The sequence below is a fragment of the Nestor notabilis genome, unplaced genomic scaffold (genome assembly GCF_000696875.1).
Source record: "Nestor notabilis isolate BGI_N333 unplaced genomic scaffold, ASM69687v1 scaffold10146, whole genome shotgun sequence".
NCBI lineage: Eukaryota > Metazoa > Chordata > Aves > Psittaciformes > Psittacidae > Nestor > Nestor notabilis.
Genome location: NW_009931474.1, coordinates 1 through 19348, shown reverse-complemented (window position 1 = coordinate 19348; position 19348 = coordinate 1). Strand labels below are relative to the sequence as shown.

The 19348-nt window shown below is 38.3% G+C and overlaps 1 protein-coding gene across 1 annotated transcript; it reads left to right on the top strand.

Annotated features, from left to right (window-relative positions):
* Positions 1-711: 711 nt before the first annotated feature.
* On the top strand, positions 712-7873 carry MMP13 (matrix metallopeptidase 13 (collagenase 3)). Its single transcript, XM_010015929.1, has 10 exons — positions 712-853; positions 950-1191; positions 2321-2469; positions 2562-2687; positions 3731-3892; positions 4575-4692; positions 5278-5411; positions 5769-5928; positions 6740-6843; positions 7453-7873. Exons 1-10 carry the CDS (start codon positions 731-733, stop codon positions 7551-7553), a joined length of 1419 nt encoding a protein of 472 aa, XP_010014231.1. The 5' UTR covers positions 712-730; the 3' UTR covers positions 7554-7873.
* Positions 7874-19348: the final 11475 nt, after the last annotated feature.

Sequence of the window (19348 nt, the reverse complement as noted above, 5' to 3'; positions counted from 1 at the left end):
ATAGATATGAAGTCACTTTAAGAATCTCTGAAGTAAAATTTGTGTTAATGCATTATAGTTATATTTCTTTACAGAAACAAGGGAATATAATATTGCCGTGTATACTCTCTAATGCTATTTCTTTTCAGCTAAAGCAACATTTATTAATAATAAATAACAATGAAGTGTGTATGATCTATTCCAACTGTTAAAAATTGCTGTTGAACTAGTGTAACTATTTAAAAGTTGCAGAATTTATTTTTAAAAAAATGAAGGTTATTTTATACTTTTATTGTCTATCAAATAGTAGAAAGGCAGTTTTTCCAGCAGAGAAGATTAAGTTATTGTAAAGTTATTGCCAGTTTAAGTTATTGCAAAATAATCAAAAAATGTGGTTTGATTCTGCCCATTTCTTCCCACAACCTATCTCAATATTCAGTGTCCATGTTTATACAAGGATACAGTTTCAGTGCTCTCAGTGGGACAACAGATGCCTAAACCACAGTGTTGGGGAGAAGAGAAAAAGTAGCTGTCTAAGCATGTTTACTTTTAGCGACAAGGAAGTTCTTACTTACCCCCTAAGTGGTGACTCACTGGGTTGGACTATAAAAGTAGAGGTAACTGCTCTCTAAAACATCAGGGCTTCAGACTTCATAAATCCAGCATGAGGTGGTGACTCACTGGGTTGGACTATAAAAGTAAAGGTAACTGCTCTCTAAAACATTAGGGCTTCAGACTTCATAAATCCAGCATGATGCAATCAAGATTTTCAGCTGCCTTCTTTTTTTTGTTGGGTTTGTCATTTTGCCTGACAATCCCCATTCCCCTTGAAGATAGCCATGAATTCACAGAGAAAGACCTTCAGTTTGCAGAGGTACAGTATAAAATAATTCACTTGCATGTTTTTTAGTAAATTGTGTAGTTACAACTGTTTGGAAACTAGGCTTATTATTTCTTTTCCACTTCTTAGCACTATCTCAGGACTCATTATGGTCTCCGTCCGAATCCTGCTGGCATAATGAGGAAGAGTGCCAACACAGTGGCATCTAAACTCCGAGAAATGCAAGCATTTTTTGGATTGGAGGTGACAGGCAAATTAGATGAAGAAACATATGAGCTGATGCAGAAACCAAGATGTGGTGTCCCAGATGTGGGGGAATATAACTTTTTCCCTAGAAAACTCAAATGGTCAAAAACTAATTTGACATACAGGTATGCGTGGCATTTAGAGTGTTATTACTGTTATTACTTCCTTTCCAGGTACTCGTTCACTATGTTGCCCAGTATCTGGGGTTGATGGGAGAAGGTTGCATGTGGGTTTGACAAAATCTTTGTTGCAGTTTAAAATCCTTATAGCCCCACTTTTGAAAAGGTCTCCTAAGCCCACTTTACAACCCAAGGAATTAAATACAAATTTTTTCCATTGCACTTTGTCATGGAGGAAAGCTGGCATGATATGAGCTAGTAACACCTCATCTGGCCTCCATGTAGACACCCTGGGCACATCCATGTTGCTGAATGAAAGATAGGTAGGGACTAATATCATGCACCTCACCACAGATCCTTACAGCCCTTAACCTGTAGTTCACCCCTTAGCTCTGCTTTGGACCTTTTTTAATGTCTCCTTCATAGAGGTCTTGTCCTGGACAGAGCCATGTAGATGCAAACCAGACTGTGCAATGTGGCTGTGAGAACTGGGACTGATCCTTCACCCTCGTCCATTTCACAGTCCAGGTGTAGACATCTATGCTTGGTCAGACAAATCCCTGTGCCTTGACCTCAGAAAGTTGACCCCAGGAAGCTATGGTGCTGAAAGGTCACATGGTAGCTCCTTCTCTCTTACTACTTCAAGGCTGTCACCAGGGGATTTTGACCAGTTGCAACCTGAGTCGCTTAAGCATATTCCAAATACGAAATCACTGAAATTACCAGTTTAGTATCTAGTTATAAATATTACTTTAATCTGGATGAATTTAGGTCTTTAGATGATGTTTTGTTCTTCCAGGAAGTAAGGATCATGAGATTTTATTATGGCAAGAAAAAAGTTTGGTGTTACTGATATGATCTGATTTAATACAAGATACATTTTCTGTATCTTCTCATGCATATAAAACAAATTGAAGAAAGCTGTTGTATTATTTCAGATGCCTCTGAATTATCTTAATGAAATTACAAATTGTTTGGGTGGGTTTTTTTTAATACTGTATGCAACTGCTGAGCTCTTTGGTTTTAGATAAAAACACAGGGAGGAAAAAAGCAAAAACTTTTAATGAGTTGTACAGTCAGATTACTGCACATTTTCTTCACACAATTTAACTTGAGATATTAATCTGTTCGATAGAATTATGAATTACACTTCAGATCTCAGACGTGCTGAAGTAGACAGAGCTTTCAAAAAAGCATTCAAAGTTTGGTCTGATGTGACACCACTTAACTTCACCAGAATACGAAGTGGTATAGCCGATATCATGATCTCCTTTGGCACTAAAGGTAACACAGAGCCAGTTATTTTCACTTTATAGTTCTATTGCTGTCAGTAAGGTGGGATAATTGATTTAATTGTTTTGAATGTTGTTTTATAGAACATGGAGACTTTTACCCCTTCGATGGACCCTCTGGATTACTGGCTCATGCTTTTCCTCCTGGTCCAGACTATGGAGGAGATGCTCATTTCGATGATGATGAAGCTTGGTCAGATGATTCTAGAGGTAACAGAAGTTTCTGAGATTGAAACAGTGATAGATGGACAATTTTATTCTGTTTGATATTTGTAAACAGTTTGGTTTGCCTGTTTACTGTTCATTCATCATTATGTTCACTCTCCACTCATAGGAAGCTGGGTTTAACCTTAAATCATAAATGGAAGTATAACATATGCCTAACATTAACTTTTAAGAAGTAACCTTTACGTGAAGTAATTTTAAAAATGCCACGAACAAGGTATTTTGTCATCTTGCCATTTCACCGAGCTCAAGGGCAGCTAGTTCTGATCAGCTAGGGCTGATGGGAATTACCTTACTTAAGCCTATAGAAAACTCAGCTGTAAATTGTTTACTTGCATTTAATTGGAAAAATCTTCATCTTGCCTATTCAGGGCAGAGCTTTAATAGAACAAACCATTGTATTTTTTTTTCAGGACTCTGATATTTTACCCTCCTGGCATTAATTTCTACAACACTGAAAACAATATGGACTCTATAATGGAAGTGAATTCCTGAAAAAAAGATCAAATTTAAGTAGGGCTAAGAATTCACCCTAGAGCTTTCCAGTGTTGTTAAGAAATTTCAAGAAATCTAAATCTGTCTGCAGAATAACATTGTCAAATAAGGTTTAGGTTGGACACCAGCTATGAGATACTAATTGATTAAGTCCTTATTAAAAAAAAAACATTGTAGTGTGAAAAAGACGAGGGTGGTGAGGTGCTGGAATAGGTTGCCCAAGGAAGTTGTGAATGCTCCAACCCCGGAGGTGTTCAAGGCCAGGCTGGACAGAGCCTTGGGCGACATAGTTTAGTGTGTGGTGTCCCTGCTCATGGCAGGGTGCTTGGAACTAGATGATCTTAAGGTGTTTTCCAACCCTAACTATTCTAGGACTCTATGATTCTATGAATTATAGATAATTTTTCCATTTATCCAGTTGTCTTCTTCTTTGTCCCTTATGTTAAGGCACAGCATTAATGTTAGTTCATTACTCCAAGTCACTTTGGTGACATAAGAAGCTACACATTTACTTTCACTGTCATTTGTTATAGGGTATAACTTGTTTCTTGTTGCTGCCCATGAATTTGGTCATTCACTGGGACTTGAACACTCTAGAGACCCTGGAGCTCTGATGTTTCCAATTTACACATACACTGGAAGAACTGGTTTTGTGCTTCCTGATGATGATGTGCAAGGGATCCAAGAACTCTACGGTAAGTCTGTATAAGATGTAATATATATTTCCTGTGTCATTATAACCTCTTACAAATGCACTGCACTCTTACTACAGAACTGCAGATGTTCAATGTTAACAGTCGTGCCTGATTAAGATGCACTGCACTCTTACTACAGAACTGCAGATGTAACAATGTTAACAGTCATGCCTGATTAAGACGATTCACTGGATCCTTGGCAACCAGGCTTCAGGAACAGAAGATGTTCAGATTTAATAGTTTAGAGGGGGGAAAAAAAATAAATGAAGTAACACTGCAGAGGACAGTTGGTCACTGTGCTGTCTCATTTAGGGCGGGGTGGGGAGGCATAGTCTTTTTACTTTCTGACCTGTCACAAAAGAGAAGATAAACAGTCTAAAGGAAGAAAAAGAAATATACATGTTTCATTATGGAAAGAACAAAACTTCTTGGGGACTTTCAAAACTTGGGATAAAAAAAGCAAGTCCATTCAACAGCTTTGCAGAATAGCTGAACTGGAAAGTCCATGAACATATTTGGCTAAAGGAAAGAGAGAGAACAGACTTTCCCTAATACAGGTAGTTTGCCCATTATGCTTGTTTTCATCATGCTGTTTGGGAATAGTTTCATGTCCTATTCAGTATCATGATCCACAGAAAGGAAACTAAAAGTGTCAAACTTAGATCATACGATATAATTCCAGGTGCTGGAGACAAAGATCCCAACCCAAAACATCCCAAAACACCAGAGAAATGTGATGCAGATTTATCACTTGATGCAATAACAGAACTTCGTGGAGAAATGTTGATCTTCAAGGACAGGTAAAGAGAATGCCATATTATGAATGGTGGGTTCTGGATGAAATTTGAGCAAGCTAAAACACTATTTCCCTTTTTTACTAATGATGTGAGTAAACATAGACTTAAAAAACACAAATTAATATATATGCCTGTAAGAAACTATGTCATGTATCTTTTTAGGCAGGGTTTATAATACAGTTACAGAGTTGGCTGCCTAGTATAATGAAGTGAAGCTGATATGGCTGAAGACTAACAATGTTTGTACACGTTTTGCATTTCACAGGGCTTTCTTCAACATGCACAAATCTACTAACATTTATTTGAATGAAGCTGCACTACATTCAGAAGCCTTACAGGGGAGAGCAGTGTTTCTCTTATTCTAAATGAAAAAAAGATCCAAGTTTTTTGTTGTTTGAGATGATGATTCTGTGAGTGACGGAAATGGGCTGCAGCTAGGTGACTGTGAGGGAATAAAAGGTCTACATAGGGCTCTATGTTATGAAAAAAAATAATTCTTCATTAACCAATTTTTAGTATAGCACATCAAAGACACTGATATTCTGTAGTATGACAAGAAACAAAATATATTTTTGTTTTCTGAACTAGGTTTTTCTGGCGACTACACCCTCAGATGGTTGATGCAGAACTGGTGTTACTAAAGTCCTTTTGGCCAGAGCTTCCAAATAAAATAGATGCAGCTTATGAAAACCCCATCAAAGATCTTGTGTTCATGTTTAAGGGTGAGTTTTCAATTTTGTTGTTGGTAGAAAGTACACATATTTACTCAAGCTCACTAGGTGATGTAAAGGTAATCAAGAGAAGAAAAAAGCATCCTACCTTTCTTTCTCAAAGAAACCCAGAACACTCTGTGGGTGCACCCTGTGCAAAACTATATGATTTTCAGTGAATTAGAAGATGTACAATTAAGCTCAAACACCTAAGATTATACTTAGCATAAACAGCTTAATACCTGCAAAGTATGTGACTTAAGAATCTGTTAGCTGTATGAAAATAGGGATCATTGTATCCTCATTTTATTCTGGTCTTAAAGAGGAACCTTTACAAAAGACTTATGCATACTTTGCTCTTATTTTCAGGAAAGAAAGTCTGGGCTTTGAATGGCTACGACATAGTTGAAGACTTTCCTAAAAAGATACATGAAATGGGGTTCCCAAAAGAAATGAAAAGAATAGATGCAGCTGTCCATATCAAAGACACTGTCAAGACTCTCTTTTTCTCTGGAAATAAGTATTGGAGGTAAGCTGGAGACAGATTGGTGTGTCCCTAATCATAATGCATCCAGAAGTATCAAAAGATCTATAGGATGTTTCAAACCAGGCACTGATTGTGGCTTATATGTTTCTAGTCTACGGGTTTCATGGTGCTATAGCTGTGCAGAATACGTCATAAAGGTGTATGCAAGCTTTTTATAAACATATGGGCTCAGCCTTTAAAAGCTGAAAAAGTGAAAGAAAGGAGAATAAAGTGCCCTAGTCCAGGAGAATTTGTAATATCGTCATGTCACCTAGACAAAATTCCTCTCTTGCTTCCTTGAGTTGCTTTTGTGACACGAAAGGGTTTTGGTGCTGTAAGAGTAAGAAATCTGTCCCACCCTAGGATGGCTAGTTTTTGCTGTCCATGAATAGGGCTTTCAGCCAGGCCTGATGCATAATTAAACATCATCATCCCTCTGCATTTCCTAACAACCTCAGGATAGGCTGGTAGTGCCAGTACATCTAGGTACAATCATTTTCATATAATACATACTTTATAGATAATTTCTGAAAATACAGCTTTATTAGTTTTGTGTTTATTAACCTTGTATGTCTGGTGGAAGAATGCCCTGGTTATTAGTTTATATTATTATATGATTATTATATTATGTTATTATTATTGTATTGTTTATATTATTAGTGCATAAGTTTAATTATTGCACTAGACATAAAGTACCTAAAGGCTGCTGGCTACTCCTGATGTGGGTGACTTCAAAGCATATTGAAGGGCACAGAACAAGCACCAAGGATGTTTAAATCCTCTGCATTTTTATTTTCTTTTGTGCTTACTATAGTTACGATGAAGAGGCAGAGGCTATGGAAGCAGGCTACCCCCGGCTGATAGAGGACGAATTCGCAGGAATTGGTGATAGAGTGGATGCAGTCTATCAAAAAAATGGTACATAATCTGATAATGAAACTTTATTACAATTAGTTGTTGTTGAAACTTGAGATTAATGTCCTGTGGGAAATTCTGTCATTTCTAATTTTGTTTTTTTCATACAAACACTTCTCAACTGAATCAGGTTTCTGACCTAAATTACCCATGGTGTTCTTATAGGCTGCATACATACATATTTGAGGAGCAAACAAAGACCTGCCTCTCTGCTTATGGGACTTAAAGTGATATGCTTAATGTAGAAGTATTATGTGTCTCTTCCTTCAAATGGAGCCCATTCATATCCAACTCTTCAAAAAGTGTTTCCAAGTCAGAGTCTTAAACATTAAATACAAACCTTGTGTTTTACCAAGCAAGTCCTGTATAGTAATAAAATGTAGAACTTGACAGTATATTAAAGTATCAGTTATTTTAAAACATCTAGCCAGGCTTGGCAAATGGAATGAGGACCTTGGAAAATTTAGTTTGGCATTCTAAATAGTAAAATATTGTGTTTTATAGAGTTATTAAAAAATCGAAACCAACAGGATAATTTTTATTTGAAGGATAACTTTAATTTCATCACACAGTTTTTTCAAGGTTAATTCATGTCAACTTTTTTTTCTTTAGGTTATCTTTACTTCTTCAATGGTCTACTGCAGTTTGAATACAGCATCTGGAGCAAAAGAGTTGTCCGTGTCCTGCATACTAACTCCATTTTTTGGTGCTGATTACAGCTGAGTGCCATGTCATAAACTGCAGAGCAGCTTATAGTACATGGAAATAATAATATGGGCATACAGATTTATTAGAGGACAGCAAGGTTCAATGAACAAGCACTGGCTACCCATCACCAAATGTATCCTGTATATATGGAGCTATATAGCTGCATGTCAGTCTGGGACTGAATTAACTTAATAGGAAAGAAGAAAAGAAATTATTAGCATTTCAAGGGTCATTACATCATTTAAAGTTTGTCTAGTATTAAAGTGAGATGCTGGATACATCCCACATGATCATGAGTACTATTAATTCCCAGCAATCTGAGCATGTCTAGCACCTTTCAAAGATCTCCTAGCATGTCCCAAGAAATGGACCTGATAAACCCAGGAGTGCTACATTTTCAAACTACCTGTGTTAATGTACTGGGAATTCAGATGCATAATGAATGAGTCAGGACTCCACGGTGACTTCCTGAGCAGGATAACACCAGGCAGCAACACAGAAGTTAGAGAATTCAAAGAAATTTAAATGTATACCCATTTGAATGGGAATCTCCCCCTGGATGCCCATGTCAACTTTGGAACAAGCAGAAGGTAGAGAAGCAGTGAGGTGTGATTCCAAAGCAGATAGTAAAGCAGAAAAAGGGAAGAGTATTCCCTGCAGATATCATCAGCCTATATGGTACTGCAAAACAAGAAAGATGTAGCAGCAAGAGAATCACGCAGGTTCTAACCTTGCATGAAGCTACATCTATTACACAACCCTTGTTTTCAGCTGGTGTAAACTGAATTAGCTCAAGTGAAATTTACAAAGCTGTGCCAGCAGAGAACCTGAACTTCCAAATCAAAATATTCAAAAGAATATCTTTATTTATGTTGGCCACTCTTCTAATATCTATATAAATTGTTTCAGTACCATGTAATTTTCTGGTTTGCTTGTGGTTTGGTTTTGTTTGTTGTTTGTTTAAATCAATATGAATTATGTGGGACTGTGATTATTCTTCAGTTTTTAAAAAAAAATAATGTTTAATAAACTGGAGGAATAAAATGACCTTGTGAAATTACTTAAATTGAAATTTCCTATGCTGCATGCCATAAAAGCAAGACAAAGCTATTGGATAAAAGAAATCAGGAACCCGAACCTGTGCATTTTTTTAATTAGTTTTTTCATCTCTATTTAAAAATCTGTTTTTTTTTTTTTTTTTTCCTTTGAGAAAATAAATTTTATAGAAAAGAGAGGTGGAGAGAAAGATAGAAAGAGAGTTAAAAAGAAAAACTTCTCAAATATGCAGAATAAAGACAAAGTTGGAATTAGTCCATATCATTAAGGAAAATATAAGAAATTATTAAGAAATTTTGTGAAATTCAGTTCCACATTAATTTGAATGATAAACATTAAGAATTAACTGTACTACACTGTCCTCTTCTGCCTCCTCAAAACCAACCCCTAAGTCAATCAATCAGCTGGGCCTGCCAAGCAAAGTCCATCAGCAATGAATACTTTTAAGCAGGTGTAAATTGCCAGGCTTTACCCACCAATAAGAAAGCTGAAATTAATTCTGTACCTTACATGACATGGATGGTCAGTCGAGGTAACCTAATGGATTCAATGGTCTCTTCTGACTGTGAAACTGTGAATTAATAAATTACAAACCTTAACATGCTTAAAAGCAATGCAAGGAAATAGAGCTGAAAAATACCCCTTGTTGATAGTTCTGTTGATATAATACTGGCAAAACTGTTAGGGAAATCTCAATATAATTCTCTATGCATAGTAAGCAGAAATTAGTTAATTTTTATATGAAAATCAATTTTTACAGGCATGGTGTGCATGAAAAATTAGTGCTTGGTACTGAGCTACAGTTCAGCTTAATTACTCTGCAGTGAAATAACCCTAGTCCTCATTATTCTACTGTAAAGACCTGCTGGAAAATTGTGTCAAAATAACAGTCTTCCGTAAGGGCTGGTTGTTGAGTCTGAGTGCTCTGAATTTTAGAGGTGTGACCTGAGCTTCACTGGAGCAGGAAAGGTGGACAGGGAAGCAAGGAGGCACCAGTGAATGCCTTTCGTATCTATGTGGCTTTCTGTTAACACTGAATGTTTGGCAGGGAAAAAAGGTACTGCATGAGAAACTGGATCTTCGGGAGGCTTCAGCATGATTGTATCCAGCTGCTCCCCAGCCCAAACAGTCAGATTGTTGTTTGCCATTTGGCTGACTGGAAGCAGCCTCCGGCACAAGTCCAAGCACAGCTCCAGCTCATGCGTCTGCACCCCTAGTGAGAGACATGAGCTGCTCTGTGGTTAGCTCTGCCTCAGCTGAGAAAAGTACCAGCCTGTCAGTTCCTGGCATTCCATTAAGAAAAAATGGAAAAATATTTGTACTGTGGAAGTGGAAGGCTGAGGTCAGAACCAGAGGGGCCCTGACGCTGCCATCAGCCGGAAAGGAAAACTCTCTGCAGGACTCAGTGCCCTGGGACCCACTGCAATTCCATGAGGATAACACTTCATGAGTGCCTGACAGGGACCCATATGGGTTATTGCCCAAAACCATCAACTATTGAAAAGAAATGAGTCCTTTTCTTGATACAGAGACTGAGCTGACTGCTTTCCCTGAGATGTCTTGAGTGAGGAAAGGACCACAAGAGGCTGACAGCTGTGTCCCAGGATGCAATATAAGCAGAACTAATAACTTTCCACCTCATTGCTATTTTTTATGTGGAACTACACAAACCCACCTAATAATACATGAACTTGTATTATAAGAGGAGAAAGGACAAGGCAGAAAAATTAATCTGTCACATGTTCCTCGGGACTAGTTCCTGTGCTGGTTACATGATTCTGAACAAGTAGCACTTAAAGGATGCAAATACATATTCCAAGAGAGAAAGAAGCTAGCAAACATGATTTAAACTTTCCAAAGTGAGAAACTAGGCAGCTGTCCTCTAAAATCAGTAATAGGTTGGAAAGGCAAAAAACACGGTAAGAGCTATTGTGAGCTACATGTGTTTTACTAGCTGAGAAACTGGAGAAGGAATTCAATCTAAAAATGAAGACACCTTCTTTTCTCAGTACAATCTCCAGAAATCCGTCCTGGGGACACTAGATGGCAGTGACAGCTTTGCTACTTAGAAGATCTGTACAGAACCAAAAATTGTATGGTGGGTAAGGAAGTTGCAGCTCACTATAGCAAATTCTTACATTTGGAAAAGATACAAACTCAGTAGAATTTAATGTTTATATTCTGTTGAAATGTGGATGTCTGAGTAACAAGTTAGGATACGAAAATATTTAGGAAACTTGTAGATATATTCACTGTCATGGCCACTAATTTTTCAGTCTATCGATAGTTCTTTTCTCCACATGAATGCAATATATTTAAAGCAGCATACTCTATGGGTGTAGTCCTTGAAATACTTCAGTCCCTTGGTTTAACTTCAGTAATTGGAAAATTACACACGTGCTTAAGCATAGATATATTCCAACTTTTTGGAAATATGAGATCTTTTCAGTATGCAACTTGATTTCTGAAAAAAAAAAAAAAAAAATGACACCGCAGAATATGGAAGTAAGGCAGAAGTGGAGAAAAATATCAGTTGCAAAGAACCCAATAGAACAGTACAAATATAACCAAAAGTGTATGAAATATCATGTGTGTGATCACATCTCCTTGGAAGACCTAAGGACAATTTCTAAGCCTTTCACAGCTGATTCTGAGGTAGAATTTCCAGGCTTTTTAATATTTTACACATGAAGAATATGGTCTTGATGTTTGAATCCATAATGCACCCAGGTCAGCAAGACTACTGATCATTTTAAACTAGGCAGAAATTGACTTTCCTATCCTGAAAATACTTCTAAACTTTCAAATATCAAGAAATTTTGGAACTTTTTAATGGAAAAATATTTGTCCTCTGGCATAGTCTTTTGCCATATTGTCAACCAGCATATTTACTGGGTCTGGGGAGAAAAATATACTGTTTGAGTTTTTTGTTCAGGTTGATTTAAACAAGGGTCCAGACCTCAATCTTCAGTCTTCTAGGTGAAAGAATTGCACATTCATTTAGGTTGTGGTGAGCTTCTATCTAGCCTGCTGGAGATGTTTCCTCTTTACACAAATACAATTTAACATTACTCTTTGGAAAGATTGACTGCCCACTAATCAGAAAGCTCATTTGGGATGCAGGATCAAGCCCTTCTGTCAATTATGTTTGGGCCTTTTTGTAGAAAGTGGGGTGTCTACACACACTGTGAGTCCACACCAATTTTTGGTTTTGATGGTTCTGCTGTTTCTGATGAAAAACATTGTTTCCAGAGAAGACCTCACCAGTTCTCCCTAACACATTGCAGAGGGTACAAAGCCCATGCAGGCTGTCTCTGGCCTGTCATCTTCCTCTTTCCTACCTAACACAGTGTTCATGTGGTTGGCACATGTCACAGCCTTTTGATTACATACTGCAGTTTAAATTTCCAGCCAGTGCTGTTCAGGAGTACCTCTGGCACTCTCATACATCTATGCCCTCAGTTTTGTACACCTTTACCTCCTGTGTGCTGTGCTGCAGACATTGTGCTCTGCCCCTGTCTGCCTTGTTGAAAATGGATGAGGGAGCATTTTGCTCTAAGAAAAATCTTTCCAGGTATTGCTTTCTTATTTAAATGTTCTATAACAAATTTCCTGCTGCCATAACAATACAGGATGATGCAGTTCTGTGTGTATCTGAGTGATACACCTGAGTTGTATCTTGCCTTTTTGCCCAGGCCACACTAGGGTCCTACCACCAGGCAATAGAAGGCTTACGGGAGCAGTGTCCTGAGAATGGTCATCTAACCTTCTGCAGATCTCCAGGTTCTGGCATAGATGTGTCTTGGCCATAGAAAGTTAACCACTCATAAACCTTATCCCTGGTCCAAATTACTGTTACTGTTCTTTTACTATAGCACATGGGTAGATAACAGCAAGTAAATCAAGCAGATCTGCATAAGGGGGATCAAGAGACATCAGCAGAGCAGACAAGTCAGGGTAAGACAAATGCCAGAAAAATCTAATCATGGGAAGCTGTAATGGCTCATAGAACTGCTTAAAGGAGGCCACATGATAGCTAGCGAGGGGATTTTACAAAAGCATGTAGTGACAGGGCAAGGTGGAATTACTTTAAACTTAAAGAAGGCGGATTTAGTTTAGATATTAGGAAGAATTTCTTCACTATGAGGGTGCTGAGGTGCTGGCACAGGTTGCCCAGAGAATCTGTGGCTGCTGCATCCCTGCCATTGTTCAAGGCCAGGTTGGTTGAGGCTTTAAGCAACATGGTCTAGTGGAAAGTGTCCCTGCCTGCGGCAGAGGAGTTGGAACAAGATGATATTTAATGTCCTTTCCAACCCATTCTACTGCCCTATGACCAGGGCAATGAGGATGTGGTCAGAAAATTGGAATAACTGAGCCTAGTAAAACTCATGCTCTCCTTAGCTGAATATTGGTTTCAGTCTGTTAAATTAGACCCTGCAGGCAAAAGCCATAAAGGAAAACAACTTTTAAGATTGTGGCAGAGCCTGGACACAAGGTTGGTTTTATGCCCCAAAGTAGCCTATATGAGAGACTTAGTTGATGGCCTGGCTATGTAGTGTGGCTTCAAGGAATCATCCAAGGATCTTTCTCATGGAAAATTTGAGGGTGTCACACTAATAACTTTGCAGTGCCTTTTATTGCCAAAATGTTTTGAGAATGTTTTTGTGGTTCCAGTGTGGAGATTCTGCTCCAAAACAAATGGAAAGACGCTCTAATATGAACAAGGGTCCAAAATTTAGCTTGCATATGAGAATAGATTTCCAAATAAGGAAATCCAATTCCAAATGAAGAGAAGCAAAAATCAAATAAGGGTCTCAGAAGCACTGCAGAAATGTTGCATCTATAACTCTGTTGGAAACCATGATGCATATAACCTCTTAGGAAAATTACGGTGCAAATAAACTTTATTGGACATAAAATGCACACAAAAGTGACACAAAACAGTGAAATGACAGTGTAATGTATATAGAACTGTATCAAGAGAATCAGAATGTAGTGGGAAATAAAGCACCAGTTTATTTCCAATTATTTAATTTGTATAACTATTATGAGCACCTAAAGTATGAGAGCTAAGAAATAAATGATCAGTAAAAAGCCTTGTGAGGATCTGAAGCAAAATTCAGACAGAATAGAAAGCTCACTATTGACTTCACTTGGCTTTGGTTCATGAATTAACTGTCCAGATAACAGCTGCTTTGCAGACTACTTGGAAAATTTATTTGTCTTCTACAAGTGGTCTCATGTTTAATAATAACTTCAGAGAAGATGCTCACAGTATATGTGCATTGTTTTCAAAGAACACCTGGATCTGGCACCATTCAAGTGTTTCTACTGAAGGACAGCAGAAGCCCTTTGGCAGCTTTCTGCTGGGTACCAAGGACGAAACACACAGCTCACAGCTTTGCATTCGGGAATTTTATGTGTTACGTTCATGAGACTTAAAGGATGAGTTACACTCTCTGAAACTGAGTCACTTGATGCACAAAGTAAATATCGGATGTGGGCTCACTATCTCTGTGTGAGGCTGCACAAGCATTAACTCCACAGGGAAAATACTTGTTGACAGTTCAGTCTCAAACAATCCAGTATCGTGCATGCAGCCCTAAATAAACACCGGAACTCGTAATTTTTATGGTTCCTCTTGCTCCTCACAGCTATCTACACTGGATTTTTCATGGCACTCTGAGGAATGAATTGCATTATATTGAGATGTGCTTAAAGTGTAAGTTTCCTGTTAGATCTAATGATTACACCTGGGGAACATCATCTAGATGAAAAACTGTTCAAATTGAATCCATCTCAAACTGTCCTATTCCTGTCTATCCTTAATGGAAGTGAGGAGTAAGGAAAAGTTTGTCACAGGATATTTCAAGAGCTGCTGAAATTTGTATTGTTTTTCTTTAGTTCTTTCTTGCATAGTTACAGGAGTTCTTAATATCCACATTGTCACTTGAATCTCAGATTTAAAATAATACAGTAAACTCCACAGATTATTTTTTTTTTTGTGCTTTTTGTGGAAAAGTACTTCCCTATTACCTTTTTTTTAAATATTGTCCTAGTTCACTGAATATGTCATTGTTCTTATATTAAGAAACAGAGTAAGTAAGAGCACCTACTTTCTGTAAGGTGATTATTTATGTATCTTAAGCAGATTTCTTACTTGCTTTAACTTTAAAACTGAGGTTAAAATTTTTGGTCTTTTGGTGTGAGCAATATTTATTAATTCTCCTGACAGTTTTGGCAGTCTTTTATTCTTGCTATCTATTTTGTAAGGCTGTGTGACCAGAACTAGACATGATATTCAGGTCAGATTTAATCAGGTCATTATGTTTCTAGAATTATGAGCAATCTCTTTCTCTGTACTTTATAACCTTATTGTTTCCAGACAGCTGTATTATAAGAGGTTTATTTTAACTTGTGTTATCAGAAATACCATCTAATAAGGGAAAACAAGCCAAGGGAACACAAATTTAAGAATTCCTCCAAAACTACAGAAAAATAAACAGGAGCCAAGGACATCATCAGTATTACTTCAGTGATTAGTTATCTGCAGTTCACCTTTTTCTCTGTGTTTATTGAAGGTCAGAGATTTACAAGCTCAGTAAGTGTCAACATCAACTGCCAATACTGAATCACAAAAAAGCCCAGCCGTCCTGTTATAATGGAGCCACTCAGGACTAAAGTAACAGATATTAGCATTAGACAAAGACAGAGGGCTGTGTGAAACTATGACTTGTTTTACTTCCTTTGATGTGTCTAACTACAGGGCACTTATCACTCAGATTACTGTGCCAGTTTTGTGATGAAAGGTGTTCTAGGTTTGGTAGAAGGAGTTTAAAAAACATCCAGAAGGAAAGAAATGCAGCCTGAAAACACACTCCTCAGCAGTAAAGTATTTGGGAAAACAAGCTACTTTATGTCAGGGTAGAAGTTTAATGAATGTATGGAATGCAATCTTTGGGAGTCAGGCTAGGAACGAAATGTGGCAACAGGAAAAGGGGGAAGGTTGTTACTACCAGTAAAATCAGGCAGTGCTGTTATCCTTAAACAGAGGATACATAATAGCAAAACTCCCAGGAGCAACAAATGTCAAGCCAACTTTGACAAATATGTGAGACCCACAGAGTGATATCCTATGTGGAAAAACATGGGCAGATTAAATGACCCATCACTGCAGATCAGGCTACAAAGTTATGGAGCTGTAATTCCACCCACAGACACACACACACCTTTGAACAACCACAGCTGTGTAGATGGCACAGATGTGTTTAAGCTTGGAATGGGTAGACTAAATTTTGGTGAGGTGATACAATCAAAACAATTCTCAGCATTATTTCCAGCAATGCAGTTTGTTACTGAAAATAGTGCACATGTAAAATACCTATTTTTAAAACTATCACAATGACAGAATTAGCCTCGCTTCCTCTGTGTTTGATGACTAAACAACAACATACTGTATGTGTCTGTAGTCAAGATAGAAGCTGCAAGCCTATGTGATATGACAATTACTGTACCATTAATGACTCATGACTCACATTGGCAGTGACAAAAAGGGACTCTTGCTTCTTCAAAAATATTGGGTCAGAATTAGATGCAGGCTTTAGGGGTCATGCAACTCAAGGTAAAATGCTTTTTGATCTGACACAGACATGCTGCTTCTTGTGGACAAGGTAAGAGCAGTCTTCGTAACTCCAAATTGGGATGAGTCAATTCCTCCTCCAAGGATTTTACACTCCCAGTAGATACAACACAGTGAGGTGGCAAGTATAACCACAGTTATACCCCTGAGCAGAGCTGCAGCCTGCGAGAGTCAGAGCCCATCCACAGTTTTTCCCCATGTTTGGATGACATGCTATAGGGTGGAGATGCCATTAAGCAGGACAGTAAATAAAGAGAGAAGGACCACCATGAAAAGAGCCTGGCAAGGAGCAGGGAAAGAAGTGAGAGATGGGCATTGAGGTGAGAAGGAGAGGTGGTTATCTCAGACTGCCCCTGGACTGCAGGGCAGGGCAGTGCTGTAATGCAGCCCTCTCCTATGGTCAGCTGCAATGGGGAAACATTGGAACATGTTCTTTGCTGCTTGGTTTCCTTGAATGGGGGAGATAGATAGTGTTTGATTTGATTCACAGAAGGAACTGAAACAGCCTGGGACCTGTGAGCTGGGAGTTGCACCCTGATACTTTTGCTTAGATGTAGAGAAGATGCTCAAGTGGCCTGGCTTTGCTGTAGAACACATTAAGTGGCATGATTCAACACTGTATCTTCAAACTTTCATATTAATGCTGCTTAGCAACTGTGCTTTCTTTTTTTTTTTTTTTTTTCCACACTATGCTCTTTACTGGACATTTTGCTAAAAAAAAACATAGCAGCCTTATATGCAGAGCCAGACAGAAAAAAGATTTTGAAGCCCACCTGTTTGTTATCTCAGGGCTGTTTTCAGAGCCAGGCTGAACTCTCCCTGTTAGAAGTTTCAGAAGGAAGTTATTTTTATGTCAACAGTAAACATTTTCCATGAGCTGGTTTATGTATCTCAACACAAAGAAAGATTTACCGGGTCTGGTGCTAAGTTCAAAACGGGGTATCTTTCTGCAAAAAATTTCTGTTGCCACTGAACACAAATAATGCCAAGGAAAGCTTTGTAACCCCATGAGTGTGAGATTCACTAAGCAGCAGCTTTGGTTTGTCATGTTGTCTTTACTCCTTCCTGTTATGATGATAAGAGAACAAAAAGCAAACACTCAAGTCTCCAGCAGAATGTCAAGGATGTGCCTTCACAGGCAGAGTCACTGTGGTCACAGCTTTTTTTTTTCACACAAAAATGTCTTAAGCATCTGAGACTACATTTAAGTGTCACTTATACAGCTAAGTGTCTCTTTCAGTGGTCTAGTTACACATCTGCAAAACACACAGCTAATCCATAAGGGCACCTGATATTTCTGATGTTAAGCATGGCCAGAACTGCCTAAGAGGTCAGACATACAACCAGTTTGCAGCAGGTTATGAGGCACAGCAGCTGAACTATACCTTCTTCAACCTAATCATCTCAGTCACCTTACATAGTAGTTGTGGTCTAAGCAAGTCAGTCCCCACAGAAAACCCTTGAAGGCTGATGAGGGAGCAGAACCATTTGTCTCACTTGATTTTTGTTAGATCACTTATGCAGAATATCAGACATCCAGGTTCAAAATCCTTCTTTTCCTAAGAGATTAGAATGCCTACCACCTAATTCACAGAGAGAGATGTAATCATGAGATTACTGAGCTTTTCAAAGGCATTTTCTCAGGCTCTTCCACTGAAGCTGTTCTTGTATAAACAACCATATTAAGCCCGCAAGAAGACAGTGATACCAGATCCCAGGTTTAGGGAGAGCACCTGGCAGCAGGGGACTGTGGCCCCATTCTTAGTTGCACTGAACTCCTTGAAATACAATTTTTCAAGAGAGGTCTGAGAAAGTGACTCTGCTTTATACTGCTTGGCAGTATTTTCAGTTATTGCTGGTACTGGAGATCATCATAAGAAACTTGGGATTTTTTTCTTGGGAACATCCCAGATTTAATGTGTGGGTGCAGTACTTGTCTAGCATGATCCAGTTGACTAGTCTGCTTCCTCACTTTGAATCATTAGATATTTCCATAAAGCAGCTTGCACATTTAATTTTCTTTCAGCTCTCAGGTGCCACAAGTCTTTTCTCATTTGCTGTGTCAGGCATTCTTGCTCCAGATGGTGCGGAGTAGATAGAGAAGACCTGGAGGGCCTTTCTGCACCCAGGAAAAGAACAAACATGCGAGGCTATGGTGCATCATTTAACAGGAAATAATGCTTGCTAGGACTTGCATGAAGATTAATATAGTTTGGATTAGTGTTGAAAGAGCAACTTGAGTTCCTAGCCCACTAATGTTATCTGATTTCTGTAGCATGTCTGCATTTAGATGTCATCGAACCAAGCAAAACCCCCATCCTGGCTGGATCTGGGCACTGCTGTCACATAAATGACATGAATTAGGCATCTCATTAGGCATCTAATTCCTTGTCCCCACAGGCCTTAAAACCTTTCATGTCCTCCAGTTTCAAAGGGTACAAAATTCAAGTATCATTCAGTGGAAAACAGCGTGCAGGTAAGGAGATGTAATACAAATGTCCTGAGACTTCATCAAACACTTTCAGTTAGTCTTGTCCCCAAAACACTTGTCAGTGAACTGGTTATAACACATGATGGCAGATGATGGAACACCAGGGACTCGTTTCTTAGAATGAACACTTGCAAAACAGAGTTATTCAGTGAAGGAAGGTACAGGAGAACCTTCAGGGCTGTAAGGAAAAGTATAAACCCAGAAAACATGCACTTGCATTAAGATTTATTTCAGCAGACCAGATGAAATGCTTCCATGGTGTTACAGAAAAATTAAGAAAATATAGCTAGGTATGTAACAGAAATAAGTAAATAATTTTGTGCCACAGAACTAGAGAATAAATTATAAAACTCCTTTTTTCATACCTAGCTGTGAGACAGAAATGGTAGAGTAATTACTGCCACTGGAGTAATTACTTCTTTATTAATAGTGAAAACTTCTTCTATGTAATAGATTCTGAGTTAATGTGATTTCTTTACATTCACTGAACTGGGGTTCACGTGAAGTCAAATAACTGAAACATCATGTACCTAGTTTTGATTTACGGAAGAGGCGATGTATCTTGTCCCACTGACTATTACCTCCTTCTACTGTTCCATGTGGGGGCTACTGAT